General features: G+C 37.3%; 1 protein-coding gene across 1 annotated transcript in view; it reads left to right on the forward strand.

The window, feature by feature from the left end:
- Positions 1–738: 738 nt before the first annotated feature.
- LOC148847927 (phospholipase D beta 1-like) overlaps positions 739–17129 on the forward strand; it is a 31574-nt gene continuing 15183 nt past the window's right edge. The window contains exons 1-6 of the mRNA XM_088948229.1: positions 739–2164; positions 5755–5871; positions 6936–7130; positions 7818–8069; positions 8159–8227; positions 8331–8478. Of these exons, the coding sequence (XP_088804355.1) occupies positions 1169–2164; positions 5755–5871; positions 6936–7130; positions 7818–8069; positions 8159–8227; positions 8331–8478 (1777 nt within the window). The 5' untranslated portion in view covers positions 739–1168. The remainder of the gene's footprint in view (positions 2165–5754; positions 5872–6935; positions 7131–7817; positions 8070–8158; positions 8228–8330; positions 8479–17129) is intronic.

Raw genomic sequence — 17129 nt, forward strand, 5'->3', positions numbered from 1 at the left:
AGGGAACCTGCACTTTTGTATGGGTACAGGCATGAGTAAAAAACGCAAAAATTAATTAAAAATAAAAATAATATCAAAGGAAGAGAGAGAGAGTGTGTGTGAAAGAACGCAAAAATTAATTAAAAAAAAACAATACCAAAAGAAGAGAGAGAAAGAGAGAGAACGAAAGAACGCAAAAATTAATTAAAAATAAAAAACAATATCAAAGGAAGAGAGAGAAATCACTCATGTGTGAATTCAACCCGATCCAAGAATATCCACCTATCGCATCCCGACCCTAACGCATTCACTCACACATGGACACACCCTCTTTGCATCGATGTCGTGGACTTCAAAAGTTTAATATCTGATTCGACTCTAAATATAATGATTTGATTAATAATTGGATTGGATGTGTATTTAATTAATTCATACCAAGTGTAATAAAAAATTATTATTTTATATATATATATGTAATATAATTATTTATAAATATATACAATTTTTAATTGATAAAATTAATTTTTTAATTTTTGATCATTTTAAATATAACAATAATATGATAGTTGCGGGTTATATCCGAATTTGATCTAAAATCCGATATTGTTTTGATAAGCCGATCTGGAATCCGATATGATAATGGGATGCGAATGCTTTTCAGAGGTTTGATAATGAGATGCAGATGCGGATTGATCCGATCCGATTATCTCTACAAGACTCTAAACAGTGCTCTACAAGTCTACAGCAGCTTTATGCTGGATTGTTGGCTTACTGAATTAACGTGTCTCAAACGTCTCTCTCTTTCTCTCTCTCTCTGAGAGTCAATTAAGTCTCGCTGCAAATTGTCGATTTAAAAGCTCAGTCAATCAACTAAAACGACTCCATCTTACCTTCTTTGTTTGCAATTTACAAAGATTGACTTTGAAAAATCGCTGAGAAAACAATAAAGAAACATAGATTGGTGTCTGTGAATGGAAAATTACAGTTCCTTCTCGGTCAACGGTCTATCCAGACACCCTCCACCTCCTCCCCCACCATCGCCGCCGCTGCCTATATTCTTTTCTAATTCATCCCATTCCATCACAAACCCAGAACATTTATTCCCGTCTTCATACTCTGTGCCTGCGTCTGGAATCGGTCTCTCAGGAGGTTGCAGAGCCCGGGGGAAAGTTATATCAACTGTGCCGACATGTATGGTTATTCAGCTCCAGCTGATTCTTCTCATCAGTCTGCTTATGCCCATTCGGCGTCCTTTGATGGCTCGGTTCATAGTCAAGGTGTAGAGATACTTCCCTCATTGTACTCGTCTCAGAAGTCCTTGAAAGTCTTACTCTTACATGGGAATTTAGATATTTGGGTCTGTGAGGCCAGAAATCTTCCCAACATGGACAAATTTCATAAAAGCTTAGAAGGCATTTTTGGGGGATTGCCAAAGAATCTAACCAGCAAGTTCGAAGGGAAGATTTCCTCTAAGAATACCAGCGATCCTTATGTCACGATTTCAGTAGCCAATGCCGTAGTTGGGAGGACTTGTGTGGTCAGCAACAGCGAGAACCCTGCTTGGATGCAGCACTTTTATGTTCCTGTAGCACATTATGCCGCAGAGGTTCATTTTTCTGTCAAAGACAATGATGTCGTGGGCTCCCAGATTATAGGTTTTGTGGGGATCCCGGTGGAGCAGATACGCTCAGGAGCAAAAGTTGAGGGAACTTACCCAATCCTCGACGCGAGCGGGAAGCCCTGTAACCCTGGAGCTGTCTTGAGAGTTTCAATTCAGTATACTCCTGTAGAGAAATTGAACATTTACCATCATGGAGTTGGGCCTGGTCCTGATTATGTTGGTGTTCCAGGCACGTATTTTCCACTGAGAAAAGGTGGAAGAGTTACACTCTATCAAGATGCTCATGTTCCTGATGGTTACCTCCCAACCCTGAAACTTGATAATGGCTTACACTATGGGCATGGGAAGTGCTGGCATGACATCTTTGAAGCAATAAGTCAGGCTCGCCACTTAATTTACATTACTGGGTGGTCAGTGTACCACAATGTGAGACTGGTCCGAGATGGTTGTGCATCCAACTCCACCCTGGGGGACCTTCTCAAGTCGAAGTCACAGGAAGGTGTGAGAATTCTGCTTCTTGTATGGGATGATCCAACTTCACATAATGCTTTGGGTTACAAAATGGTAATCAGATTGACTTCTTTATTGTTCCTATTCATGGTGATGGTATGATTTTATAATTCCATTTCTGATATCCTTCTTGTTACTGCTGTTGTTGTTACTGTTCTATTTTTTCTTATTATATGATTAGCATAGTCTTGTTACTTCTGTTGTTGTTGTTGTTAGAACCAAGGTTCAGGTAGTGGGAAAGGCTTTATTAGCTAATATTTAACATAATATATGACTTCGGATAGAGTGGAATGGAAGAAAGGGTTTGTGTTACCAATTCCTGTGTTCAATATATAACGCACATAATGGTTTATCATCATCATCAATTTTATGGACTCATTTACTAAAGCAATTTAGGATGATACAACTTTAAGAGAATAATCCAATGGGTGATTTTTTTTATCACAAATATGAGATTGTAGGCTCAATACCTACTTCCCACTAAAGAATGGGAGATTCTCTTCATTTGATAATTCATAGATGAGTCACTGATAATTGGTGTATGAATGGAAATTTAACATAAAAAAGATACAGCTTTATGCAATCATTTGATCCCTTATGAATTCCTAACAGTTCATAGTGAGAATGCACAATTTCTATCCTTAAAAAGATATAGCTTCTCTCTCTTTCTGTCTTCTTTTTTTCTCCAAATATTTCCTTCACATACAGGTGGTGCCAGTGGTTTCAGTACATTTGGTAAAAGAGTGGAAACAGGGAAGTAAAGAAGTTGTGATCTTATTCAACTTTAGTTTAACCTTATAACTGTAAGCAGGTGAGCTAGCTCAGAATTTGCGGAATGATTGTCTACTCGTATGCCTAACTTCTTGAGATTATTCAAATGACCAAACTGTAGGGATGGGAGATCCATCATATGGATGGCCGAACCCTACAGGAAGGTTGGGCGAAATTTCAAAAATTTCTTTACTCCCATCCGGGAATCCTATTCCTAATTTAGAAAACTGCATTTTCAAGGTTCGTTCTTGTAACCAAACCGGACCAAATTTGAAACCAAGTTCAAGGAGGGATATACCTTATACGGAATCCACGCAAAAAGCTTCTCCTAACGTAGGTGTTCACGCCCAAAGAGTGTATCGAATCCTCCCTCCACTGAAGATGACACAACTTAGGATGAGATAGGATCAGCAGGTAGTTCTTCACCAAGAAATTGTGATTCTTCAGCAAGAATCAAATGGGGCAGTGAGCAAAACATCAAAATTGTTTCTTCTAGCAAGAAACAATATCAAGATCAAATCTTGATCAGATCCAAGAACTGGAGATCGAACAGGGTAGAGCGGCAAGGGTAGGAAGAAAAAGAACCGAAGGCAAGATCAGTCTGACTGAATTGTCTTCTCTCTGTGTTGTGTGTCTTTTTCAGGTCCGCCTTGCTCTCTATTTATAGCCTTAAAGAAACAATCTCCTAATCTGATTAGTAGTTTCATGATCCAAATCTTTATTTGGATCTGGACTCTTTAAGTGATAAGGATAATCCCTTATCTTATCTGCGGTTCAAGATCAGCTTATTCCTAATCAAATTAGGAGTTTCCTGATCCAAATCTTTATTTGGATCTGGACTCTTTAAGTGGATAAGAGTTATCCTCTTATCCCTATTTACTAATCCAAACCCAGATCTGCCCCTATTTCATTAATCCAATTAACCCAGTTCGAAATGGGCTTTTAGGCCCATTAAGCTTTCAGGCTCACTTCCTTTTAATGTTGGCTAGCTTGGCTCTCTTTGTATGGCGTGGGACCCTAACATTGATCTACACATCAGCCACATGGGTTCAGCCTAACCTCTGTTACAAGGCCTGGCCGAATTCACTATTGAATACAGTGAACCCCTGAGTCCATCACTATGGGCTCTTAATGGGCCCAACATTTACACTAAATGGTCCTTGGGTCCAGCCATCTTATGAAGGCCTAAGGACTATGGGTAGATGCAAGATTATCCCTTCAGGTATAACCCTCAATGGTCTTACACTTAACCTCTCAGCCCTTAATGATCAAATACTGCCTGACAAGAGAGGACCTCTCCCTTAGCTGCAATGTACAGTGTTAAACTCTCTACTCACATTGATCCCGGGAATTAAAACCTTCTGCAAACATTTTGAAATCATAATATATATAAGTATATCTCTATATAAATATATTTTCCAAAACCAAATTTGAAACACATTTGAAATCCACCGCCAACAGTTTAGGTTTCCATCAGAGAGAGTGCATTTCCCGATCATTCACCTTGTTCGACAAAGGGGCTGATCTTGTCACTATGATCACCCACTTAGATGAATTCTCGGACTGTCCCAACATACCCAGGTTTTGACCCCCTCTAAGGATCTCACTGATTGGCACATCAAAGATAGCCCAATCCGACACCTAGTGCAGTATCATAATCGAGTCTAGGGGTCAGGTGTAACATTCTAGTTTTGCTCATTTATCTCCAAGGTTCAGGGTAATACTGGAATTTTGGTCCGGTTCAGGGTTTCAAGAAAACGCACACTACATGCACCTCAGGTTTCACCCTAGCAATTGAGACAAGCCACCCAACCAACTTGGCGGCACATCAGTGTCAGCCTTGGCAGGATAAATCTCCCCAGATCTATCCAACGGCTGTGAAGATTCTAAAGTAACATGAGTCTCATATGTGTCCAGTTTAAGGGTATTACACAGAAATACACCACAACAACATGAATCAAATATATACTTTATTCATTTACATAAATGTCATAATGTACATCATGCTGATTGGAGCTAAGGGCATACACTGACTAACACAAACACATACTTGTTTGCAAGTTTAAAGGTTATGGCATTAGGAATGAATTCAAATCCTCAAGGATCTGATTTTAATTTTCAACTATGAGCATTAGCTATTATATAACATGTAGTATAATATCTACCACTAATTGTTAAAGACTAGACACTGCAATTATCAACACCAACATCAATTGGGGTCATTGCTTGGTGCAATGGTAAAATCTTGGTTCGACAAGTGTTGGAACCTGGATTGAAGTCTCAGAGTAGCCACATTGTGTACAAAATGCCAGAGCTTAGGTCCCTATCCAGTCTACCCCCTGCCAAGCCCCCAAATAGTATGGACCAGCATTGGGTAATGATAGCCATTTTACGATCCATTATAACATCATGAATATGATAGCTATATGGATCTACTTGAGAACAAGGACTGTCTGATTTCCACTTAGGGGTTGTTGCTTGGTGAAATGAGAAAATCTTGGGCTAGGAAGTGTTAAAATGTAGGTTCGAGTTTGAGAACAGCCACTTTGTTAAAAAATGAAAAGAAAAAGGGGAAAAAGCTAATGGTTAGGTTTGTATCCAATCCACCCTACCCAGGAAACCAGATAGCTAGGACCGATATTGGGTAATGACTTTTTTCTGTGCTGTTTTCCTTTCTATATGCATTCTTTCTGGTAGTTTTCTTTTTCTTTTATTCCTCAGTCATGATCATTGTTTTGCCCTTAGCTGCAGATATGATATGCTTATTATCCTTTAATGTGTCAATTTTCTTGTTTTGGTTGCTATTGGTATTGGCATTGTTGTTGTTGTTTCTTTTTTCTCCTCTTTTTGCCTCATAAAATTTTAAAATGTAGGCAGGACTAATGCAAACTCATGATGAGGAAACCTACAAGTTTCTGAAGAACTCTTCAGTCAAAGTTTTACTTTGTCCCCGGTCTGCTGGGAAAAAGCATAGCTGGGTCAAAAAGCAGGTTAGAGCTAAATCATTATTTTGTCTCCATATCTGACCTTTGATTTTAATTCAGGTGTGATTTTTTTAAATATTAATGATTGGTTTTTTTATATTATGCATGAATTTTATAGATGCCATTTATAGCTATTTGAGATTGTCTTGTATTAATTAGCTTAAGGTTAAGTCCTGAATTGTGATTCATTGATGTGATAGCAGTTGGCAGTCTGCCCACCAATCTTTCAATACACTTAAAAATACCATTTTTTTCCCAGGAGTCAGGAATCCTCAATGTTTACTTGAATATTTGTCATTCAGGCTGTCAACAATTTTTCACACAATGCAGTTTATTTGTCAGTTATCATATCTTCTTTTTTGTTTGAGTAACAAATCATTTAGGTGCTTAAAAGAAGTTTTCTTTCACGAAGTTCCTTGTAGCCTACTAATATATCAACCTAGATATAATTAGAGTTCCTGACATTTTATATAGGCATGTTCTTTTAATGTTAATGACAAGCCTAATCATTGTGTAGATTTCAGATACATAGGCGGGCCTCTCACATTGAACAATCTTTCTTGGATTTTAATTTATCAATGGAAACAATTACTGCACATCAAAACTCACTTCCCGAGTAAATTTAGGTTCTTTACAAACATTAGATCACTTCCCCTGATGACCTTCGCTTCTTTATCATGGATTATTTCCCAACTTTGTTAACTAGGATAGTTTCTAATTCTAAGATGTTCCAAAATTTGCTCTTCTTTCTCATATATCATTTGAAGTCCCTCCAACTTTTTATGCATTATTAATATTTAGTTAGGGTCTTTCAATCTTTTAATGAGGTTTTATTTTATGTTTTATGTGGCTGGATGTTTGTCTAGTGCTATTCCTGATATATGATTTTTCCTTTTGAATTTCTTGGATCTAAAATTTCATATTAGTTATTTTTTATAAGAAAAATAGAATTGTTTCTAAATGTAAGAAATTAAGTAAAAAGAACTTTTGGCTACTTATCTACTCCAATTTAGTATCAGATACAGAACATTTGCATTAAATCTATCCTTCTCAATTTTTCTGTTTATCAGGAAGTTGGGACAATCTATACCCATCATCAGAAATGTGTGATTGTGGATGCTGATGCTGGTCATAATAAAAGAAAAATCATAGCTTTTGTTGGAGGACTTGATTTATGTGATGGGCGATATGATACTCCAAATCATCCTATATTTAGGACATTGCAGTCGGTGCATAAAGATGACTTTCATAACCCTACTTTCAAGGTAAAGCATCTAAACTCACTCTTCTATCTTGTTGCAATCTAGCTATCATGTAAAGATTTCTGATTTATACTCCCTTACACTTTCTACTCTGTCATCTTCTTTGGTGTTGGTCATGCATGTCTGTCACTCCACCACTACCAAAAACAAACACTAGAAGGGTTGGGTTCAAAGTTATCCAAAGAATTTAAAATTAAGGATCATCTTTAGGCTCCATGTGATCCAAACAAATCTTGTATATACATGTCTAACTCGATTTGGTAATGGCCCAAACCAAGAGTTGGGTCTTGGTACCAAAAATTGAGTTTTGTTCATTGTTTCTACCACTACCAAGACCTGGGTCCCTGGATAACTGTGATCAACATTGGGTAATGGCTGGCTCCTTGTTCTTTCCCCATTTGGATAAACGATAAATCTAAATGCCATGGAAAACCTCAATTATTCTTTTGTTTTTCCATGGGCTGGTTGGATTTGGTTTGAGTAAAACTAAATTTAAATTATATGCATATCATGTTGAAAATTGAAACACTTGCATATAGAAATGTATGGAGTTTAACTTCTAAAATATAATTCAGACTACCAAAAATTTTAGCAGAAATTGAGTTAACATTAACCTTCAGTAGTAAATGATCTTGCAAGGTTACTAATGCATATTCTTCCTCTTTGTTTACTTGTATTGTTCCATAATAGGGGTCAGATGTTGGCTGTCCAAGAGAACCATGGCATGATTTGCATTGTAAAATTGATGGTTCAGCAGCCTATGATGTTCTGACCAACTTTGAAGAACGTTGGTTGAAAGCTTCAAAAGCCCATGGATTAAGAAAATTGAAAACGTCTACATCTGGTGATGATCTACTAAGGATAGAAAGAATACCTGAGATCATTGGGATGCCTGATGCTCCTTGCATAAGTGAGACTGATCCAGAGACTTGGCATGTCCAGGTACATTTGTAATTAATAGTACTAAATTTGAATCATTTTGCTTTGGATTTGAATCTGAATGTTTCATGTTTATTTCCCAATGACTGAAGGTCTTTCGTTCCATTGATTCAAACTCTGTGAAAGGCTTCCCTAAGGATCCCAGAGATGCTACAAATAAGGTGAGAGAAAATATATTATCATAATAGACCTTTCCTGTGGTTTGTACATTCTATATATCAATTTATGTGAAGGTTGATTAACTACTTATATGCCCTTCAACAGAACTTGGTTTGCGGTAAGAATGTATTGATTGACATGAGCATACATACAGCTTATGTCAAGGCCATCCGAGCTGCCCAACATTTCATCTATATTGAGAACCAATACTTCCTTGGTTCATCATATAGTTGGGCTTCATACAAAGACACAGGTAAGGTACTTTAACATTTTAGTATGTTGAACACTTATTGCTGTTTGTGATATGTCAAGGAAGTTAATCTGGGCTTCTTGTTGGGATGCTAAAATATGTCATTGTTGAGATTTGATTTTCTTCATTAAGATTTTATTGTCAACAATATTATTCATGAACTCATGATTGGTACATGAGCCTCCCTTAAATATTACTGGTGATTGATAGCTGTCTCAAGTAGTTAAAAACATTTCCTCGTTTTGATTAGCTTAGTCTTGATTGGTGCATATTTAACCAGGATTGCATTCAAAAGAAAATATTTTATAGTAAAAGTAATGATTTGTGCGGTTTATCAGTAACTTTAAGAGCAACCAACCTAGTAAATTAAATTTTGGAGTTGCTGCTTCGTTAATCTTTACTGAAAGTCAAATTTGCCCACATTTTTGATACATATGGGGGAAGAAACTGTCCATCTACTGTCTAGAGCTAGAGAAGTATCTTAGAACTGCAAAAACATCTGAAGAAGAGAAATATCTTTGCATTCTGAGATAAATGCCATTGTCTCTCTTATGATAGTGACAAAGTGCATTTGGCACTGCATAAAAAATTCTCCAAATGTTTCAATGGTAAAATCTGTGAGTCCTTGTTTAGTTATTTGAGGCATGGTTTATGCTTGTACCAAATAGTTGCTGTAGCCAACCCCAAATAGTTGGAATTAAAGCTGAGTTGAATTGAATTTAAGTTATTTAACTTGGTTAAAATAATGATCTTTTTTTAATTTGGTTAAATTAAAATTACACAGTTTTAATCAAATCAATTATTTTGTTTAAAGTAAAACAAAAAAATGTATTAAGTTAGAATTTCTTAAGATGGTAGATATACAACTTGAGAAGTACAAGGATTGATTTGATGAGAAGCTACATTCTAGTTTAACTTATTTATTCAAAATTAGAAGACAAAGGGGAATGGTAAAAAAGTAATCAGAAAAATTTATGACAACTTATTAATACTCCTATTTGCATGTTTACTTTTATTTCGCCCTTATGTCATATGGAATCACGTTGATATATTACCAAATATTTTTATAGAAAATGAAACATTATTTGAATATGAATAAAATTCAATTATTCATATTCATATGGTATTTGGAATAATGATAATTGTGCCATTTTCCAACATGAGTACAAAATATTTTTTAATTAGTAAATTCATATTCATATGATATACAACTTGAGAAGTACAAGGATTGATTTGATGAGAAGCTACATTCTAGTTTAACTTATTTATTCAAAATTAGAAGACAAAGGGGAATGGTAAAAAAGTAATCAGAAAAATTTATGACAACTTATTAATACTCCTATTTGCATGTTTACTTTTATTTCGCCCTTATGTCATATGGAATCACGTTGATATATTACCAAATAATTTTATAGAAAATGAAACATTATTTGAATATGAATAAAATTCAATTATTCATATTCATATGGTATTTGGAATAATGATAATTGTGCCATTTTCCAACATGAGTACAAAATATTTTTTAATTAGTAAATTCATATTCATATGATATACAACTTGAGAAGTACAAGGATTGATTTGATGAGAAGCTACATTCTAGTTTAACTTATTAATACTCCTATTTGCATGTTTACTTTTATTTCGCCCTTATGTCATATGGAATCACGTTGATATATTACCAAATAATTTTATAGAAAATGAAACATTATTTGAATATGAATAAAATTCAATTATTCATATTCATATGGTATTTGGAATAATGATAATTGTGCCATTTTCCAACATGAGTACAAAATATTTTTTAATTAGTAAATTCATATTCATATGGTATTTGGAATAATGATAATTTTGCCATTTTCCAACATGAATACAAAATATTTTTAATTAGTAAATGAAGATTTCTATATCTTAATAAGCCAGGTGCAGTACTTTATCCAAAAAATAAAATAAAATAAGATGAGCTAACCTCACTATTGTAATTATGTTGAACAGTAAAATTATGGCCACTTCACTCAAGACTTGCAATTAAAAATTGCTTGAAGCTCTATGTGGTATTGAGGGAGAGGGACATGGAATAAGATTTGTACTTGTTTTGTTGTTTCTTTATGCATATATCACGTGGCTTTTAGGTGGTGCTTGATAACTGCTGAAATAGGTGTTGAAAACAGAATGCAGAAAGGATTCTGAATTTAAAAATGCCCCATTCAGAATTTCAGTAACCTGGGGCATACTTTTGCAGAATGATGAAGCACAGGCATTGGAGTGATCAGTTTACCTTTAAATGCATGATTCTTTTTTTAAGTTTGGCATCTTTTCCACTTTCAGCACCAATTTTAGCAGTTACTAAGCATCACCTTAATTATTAGAAACTTACTCTGGATGGTAATGAAAATACCTAATTTAAAAATGCCCCATTCAACATTTCAGTAACTTGGAGCCTACTTATTTGCAGAATGATGAAGTACAAGTAATGGGGTAATTATTTTACCTCTAAAGGTTTTTCATATACCAGTAATACCCTAAACTTAAGATGTTTTTTAAGTTTGGTATCTTTTTTTGTATTCCACTTGTTTGCTGGAACACAGCAGCCGAAGAAGAAGAAGAAGAAGAAGAAGAAGAAGAAGAAGAGAAGAATATTTGAGAATGGCGGATTACTCACTTTAGCCGGCCCTACAATCTTATATAGATGTTTACAAAATAATGTTACGTGAATGGACTAGAATGCCCCTGATTAGTGATGGGACACCTAGACAAATAAAACATAAACAAGTTTAGGCCCAATAACTAAGGACTTAAGACACAAATATGACTAACATAAACACTAAACCAACCGAACCAACACTCCCCCTCAAGCTAAGCATGGATGTCGGTCATGTTTAGCTTGCTGTAGAGAAGATGGGCTGAATGACCCATAGGTTGTTTATTCTTTCTTGTTATTTATGTTTTTCTATAATGGGCCTTATTCTAGGCCCATCCTGTCTATATTAAGTTCTTTGTGAATTCTTGCCCAACTAAGGGCCTCCTTGTAATTATTTCAAATATATCTTAATAAAATAGTGTTAGGGTGCTGAGAGAGAGGAGGTTTGAAACTCTCATTCTCAGACCCTCATTGCCGAACTCTCAAGCTCTTCTCTCTTCAGTTTTCTTCATGGTATTAGAGCATACCCGAACTTCAATATTCTAGGACTGGAAGCTTAGGCTCGTATTGCCTGATTCTTGGAGGTCATTGGAAGTGCCCAAAACTAGAATCTCTTAGAGAAGTGGTTCGGTGGCCAGGAAGAATCAGAGAAAAGAAAGAAGGGGAACAACTCGGTTCTGTTTTGAAGCTCGAATTGTAAGTTGTGCTCAGTTTTCTGGTTGTTTTGTATTACTTTCGACTGTGTTTGGACTGTTGAAGTGTCCGAAAATCTCTAGTTGTTCTGTATTACTCTCGGCTGTGTTTGGACTATTGAAATGTCTGAAAACTCTGGTTGTTTTGTACTACCTTCGGCTGCCATTGAATCTGGTTTAACCCAGAAATTTCTGGGCTGTTTTTTCACTCCTTGGACTGTCAAAACTGCCGAAACATCCTTGTAACAAGGCTGTGGATTGTTACTTATATTTGGCTGTTTTTGGGGGCAGTATGAACTGTTCTTGAGGCCTTTTTTCTTTTTGACTGTGAGGTTGTCTCTATTGCCCACACTGTGTTTGTAAAAAGGGCTATTTCAGCAATACCAAGTGGTATTTACCTTGAAGTCCAGATTTGAAAAGGTACTTCGGCTGAGTGCCTAGAAGTTTCTGTTTACTTCTTAGGCTGAACTCAGTGTATTGCCTTCTTGTGGTCAGCTGAACTCAGTGTGTTGCTTTCTTGTGGTCGGCTGAACTCTATTCTTGCTTGTCCTCATTTAGTATACTTGTAGAAGTCATCTGAAATCATATTTGGAGTGTTTACATGATGTACTCCTCAGAGTTTGAAAACAAAAGTGGTGCTGAATATGGACTGGTTCAGGAGACTCCAAGTGATTCCTTATTGACTGTGACCACAGTTAAACTAGATGGAACTAATTATCTGGCATGGTCACAATCAGTAAAGATTCATATATGTAGTAGAGGAAAGTGGGGGTTCATTTCCGGGAGTAAGAAGGCTCCCCCAGAAGATGATCCATCCTACAAGAAGTGGATGCAAGAAAATTACATTGTCATTGGGTGGCTTGTGAACTCAATGCAGCCACAAATCAGCCAACACTACCTATGGATGAATTCAGCAAAAGAAATTTGGGACAGTGTTGTAGAAACCTATTCCCAAAAACTCAATGTGGCCCAGGCATATAAATTGAGAAGTGATGTAAAGAATTTAAGGCAAGGGGAGAAATCTCTTGCTGTATATTTCTCAACCTTGAAGTCCCTATGGCAAGAGATTGACCTAATAGAAGTTGTAACTTGGGACACCACCAATGAAGCAGAGACCTACAGAAAATTGGTTGAAAGGAACAGGGTATTTGAGTTCTTAACTGGACTAAACCCAGAATATGATATCACAAAACAAAATATTCTTTCCAAGGAGTGTGTCTCTTTGTCACAAGCTTATGCATTGGTGAGTTCTGAAGAGAGCAGAAGGTTTATCCAGGTTCAAAGGGCTGATATTAATGATCACTTTGCCAATATGGGGATTAAACCTAAAGGGAATGCTGGAACTTCTGGTGGCACAGGAAAGAAAGAAGTTATATGTGAGTACTGCAAGAAGTCGAAACACACCAAAGACAAGTGTTGGAAATTACATCATAATCTTGTTCCCATTTGGTTTTAGAAAAAACATGATAGTAAAAGATCAGGAAGTGCAAATGTAGCCGTCGGGCCAGATAGTGAAGAAATGTCTGCTTCTGCACAGTTGGCAGCCATGAGAGCAGAATATGAAAAGTTTGGGAAGATGATCAGTCAGCTGAGTGATGTGACCTCTCCTTCCAACCCTTCAAGAAATTCTGTTGCTTCAGCATTTGCTCATTCAGGTATAAGGGCTTCTACCAATCATGCTACCACTTCAGGTAATCTCAAGATCCCTTGGATTATTAACTTAGGTGCTTCTGACCATATGACCAATCTGTCTACCTTGTTTGTTTCATATGACTTGCTTCCTGGACGTGATAAAATCACTTTAGCTAATGGTTCACTTGCCCCTATCTCTGGTAAGGGAACCATCAAGGCTACGGATTCCTTGTTCCTACATTCTGCCCTCCATGTACCTAAACTAAATACAAATCTGTTGCCTGTGAGTAGTTTAACCAAGTCACTAAACTATTGTGTAACCTTTTTTCCTTCCTACTGTGTTTTTCAGGATCTGGAGTCTCAGAAGGTGATTGGGAGTGGCCATGAGGCGAATGGAATATATTTGCTTGATACTCCAGGACAATGAACTGATCATCTTGGGAATGTTGCTCTCGGATCTGTCTCTTCAGAGTCCGTTAGTCGGATTATGTTGTGTCATCGTCATTTTGGTCATCTATCTTTTTTTGCCTTGAGTCATCTATTCCCTGAACTGTTTAAGGGAATCAATTTGTCCAGTCTTCATTGTGAGTCTTGTGAATTGTCAAAGCATTGTAGAAACAATTATCCTTTGAGCAATAAAAGATCTTCTTTTCCTTTTAATATTGTGCATTCTGATGTGTGGGGGCCTTACCACTTACCCTCCATGGGTGGCTACAAATGTTTTATCATGCTTATTGATGATTTTTCTCAGTTCACTTGGATATTCCTGATGAAATCCCGTGATGAAGTTCCAAGACTTGTAAGACAATTCCATGAATTTGTTTTAACCCAATTTGATACCAGGGTTAAAATCTTCAGATCTGACAATGCAAAAGAATACTTTGAGAAGAACCTATCCTGCTATCTCTCTGACATGGGGGTTATTCATCAAAGCTCATGTGCTAGGACCCCAAAACAGAATGGGGTTGCTAAGAGGAAAAATAGGCATATTGTTGAAGTTGCAAGAAGTATCTTATTTGCCTCACATGTTCCTACAAGGTTTTGGGGTGAAGTTCTTCTTACTGCTACCCACCTTATAAATCGTATGCCATCCAGGGTTTTGGGGTTTAAGTCTCCCTTCAATCTCCTTCATCCGGACAAGGACCTTTTTTCTGTTACTATTCGTGTCTTTGGCTGCACTTGTTATGTACATATTCCAAGTGTCCAAAGGCATAAATTTGAACCCAAAGCTCAAAAGTGTATCTTCCTTGGTTATTCTCCCACACAGAAGGGTTATTGTTGTTTTGATCCAAAGTCTGGCACTCGGTATGTCTCAATGGATGTCACCTTTGATGAGCTTTCCCCCTTTTATGGTTCCTCTCCAAAAGGACATTATCCATAGGGGGAGGATTTGTCACAAGTGTTTGCTCTTCCTCTTCCTGTCCCTGTTGAGTCTCTTGATGTGTCTACTTCTCCTTCAAATGTATCAAGGGTGGATTAGTCGTTCCATTCTCCTTGTCCCAGTAGTCTACCTCCTCGTTCTATCCTCAATCCCAAGGTGTATCAAAGGCAAAGATCCAGAAATGTGTAGGTTGTTTCTCCTACAACACATGAGCCTCATATACTTCCAGTTACAGAAGAGACAATAGGTACTGTTTCAGCACCTTTGGAGTCATCCTTCCTTGACCTTGATATTCCCATTGCTGTTAAGAAAGGAAAACGGAAGTGCACTGTACACTGCATTTCCAAGCACCTTCTTACAGTTTGCTTTCACCTTCATACTTTGCCTCTCTCTTTTGTTGCTTCTCATCCTATTCCCAGGTCTGTGTCAGAAACTCTTAAGATTCCAGAATGGAGGGATGCTATGAGATCTGAAATCGATGCCCTACACAAGAACGACACATGGGAAGTGGTGGATTTGCCTGAAGGGAAGGATCCAGTCGGTTGCAAGTGGGTCTTTACTATCAAATACCGAGCTGATGGCACCATTGAAAGGTACAACGCCAGGTTGGTTGCAAAAGGCTATACACAGACATATGGGATTGATTATTTAGAGACTTTTGCACCTGTTGCCAAGATGACATCTGTGAGGGTTCTTCTATCTTTAGCTGCTCACTTTGATTGGCCCCTTTATCAATTGGATGTAAAGAATGCATTTCTAAATGGTGAATTACATGAGGAGGTTTATATGTCTCTTCCTCTAGGGATGTATGGAACTGATATGAAAGGGAAGGTATGCAGGCTGAAGAAATCTCTTTATGGACTAAAACAGTCCCCTAGAGCATGGTTTGAGAGATTTAGAACAGCACTTGCTAACTTTGGTTATGTGCAGACATAGTCCGATCATACTCTTTTTGTGAAGAGGAGTGGACCTCTGGCAATATACCTCATTGTGCATGTAGATGATATTGTAGTGACTGGTAATAATGTTTCAGGAATTCATGATCTAAAATCTTTTCTCCATACAGAGTTTGAGATTAAAGATTTGGGGGAATTGAGATACTTTCTTGGCATAGAAGTGGTTCGGTCCAAGGATGGGGTTCTTATCTCCCAAAGGAAGTATATTCTTGACTTGCTCTCTGAAATTGGAAAGAGGGGTGCTAGACCGGTTGCTACTCCTATTGATATGAGTCATAAACTCTCAACCTCAGAAGGGACATTGTTAGAAGACAAAGGAATCTTTCAGAGACTTCTTGGGAAACTTTTGTACCCATGCATGACTGGACCAGATATTGCATATGCAGTCAGTTGCATTAGCCAATTCATGCATGCTCCCTGAGACACTCATATGGCAGCAGTAGAGAGAATCCTATGTTATTTGAAGGGCTCCCTAGGAAAGGGTATTCTGTTTGCCAAGCATGGTCATATGAAACTTGAAGCCTACACCGATGCTGACTGGGCCGGAAACATTGATAACAGAAGATCTACTTCTGGGTATTGCAACTTGGTGGCTGGTAATGTTGTTACTTGGAGAAGCAAGAAACAATCGGTTGTTGCTCGGATAGGGCCATGGCACATGGAGCTTTTGAATTATTATGGCTAAAATCATTGATGGAAGAACTTGGAGTTGAATATGACAAGCCAATGATGTTGTACTGTGATAATCAGGCTGCCATCAACATTGCTCACAACCCAGTGCAACATGATAGAACCAAGCATATTGAAGTCAATCGACACTTCATTAGGGAAAGGGTCTCTTCGGGTGAAGTGTGTCTTCCTTTCATCACATCTGAAGGACAGTTGGTAGATTTTCTCACCAAAGGCATTCCCAAGGCAAACCTTTATCATGATACCAGCAAGCTTGGCATGATTGACATCTATGCTCAGCTTGAGGGGGAGTGTAGAGAAGATGGGCTGAATGGCCCATAGGTTATTTATTCTTTCTTGTTATTTATGTTTTTCTGTAATGGGCCTTATTCTGGGCCCATCCTGACTATATTAAGTTCTTTGTAAATTCTTGCCCAACTAAGGGCCTCCTTGTAATTATTTAAATATATCTTAATAAAATAGTGTTAGGGTGCTGAGAGAGAGGAGGTTCGAAACTCTCATTCTCAAACCCTCATTACTGAACTCTCAAGCTCTCCTCTCTTCAGTTTTCTTCACTTGCCAAGTAAGTCTAAGAATTTCGTTGAAGCTAGTCCTTTTGTTAGCACATCTGCAATCTGCATCTCGGAAGGAGTACAAGGAATGCAGAGTTCCCCTGAGACTATTCT

The sequence above is a fragment of the Nelumbo lutea genome, chromosome 6 (genome assembly GCF_056320005.1).
Source record: "Nelumbo lutea isolate HS-2025 chromosome 6, American lotus-T2T, whole genome shotgun sequence".
Lineage (NCBI taxonomy): Eukaryota > Viridiplantae > Streptophyta > Magnoliopsida > Proteales > Nelumbonaceae > Nelumbo > Nelumbo lutea.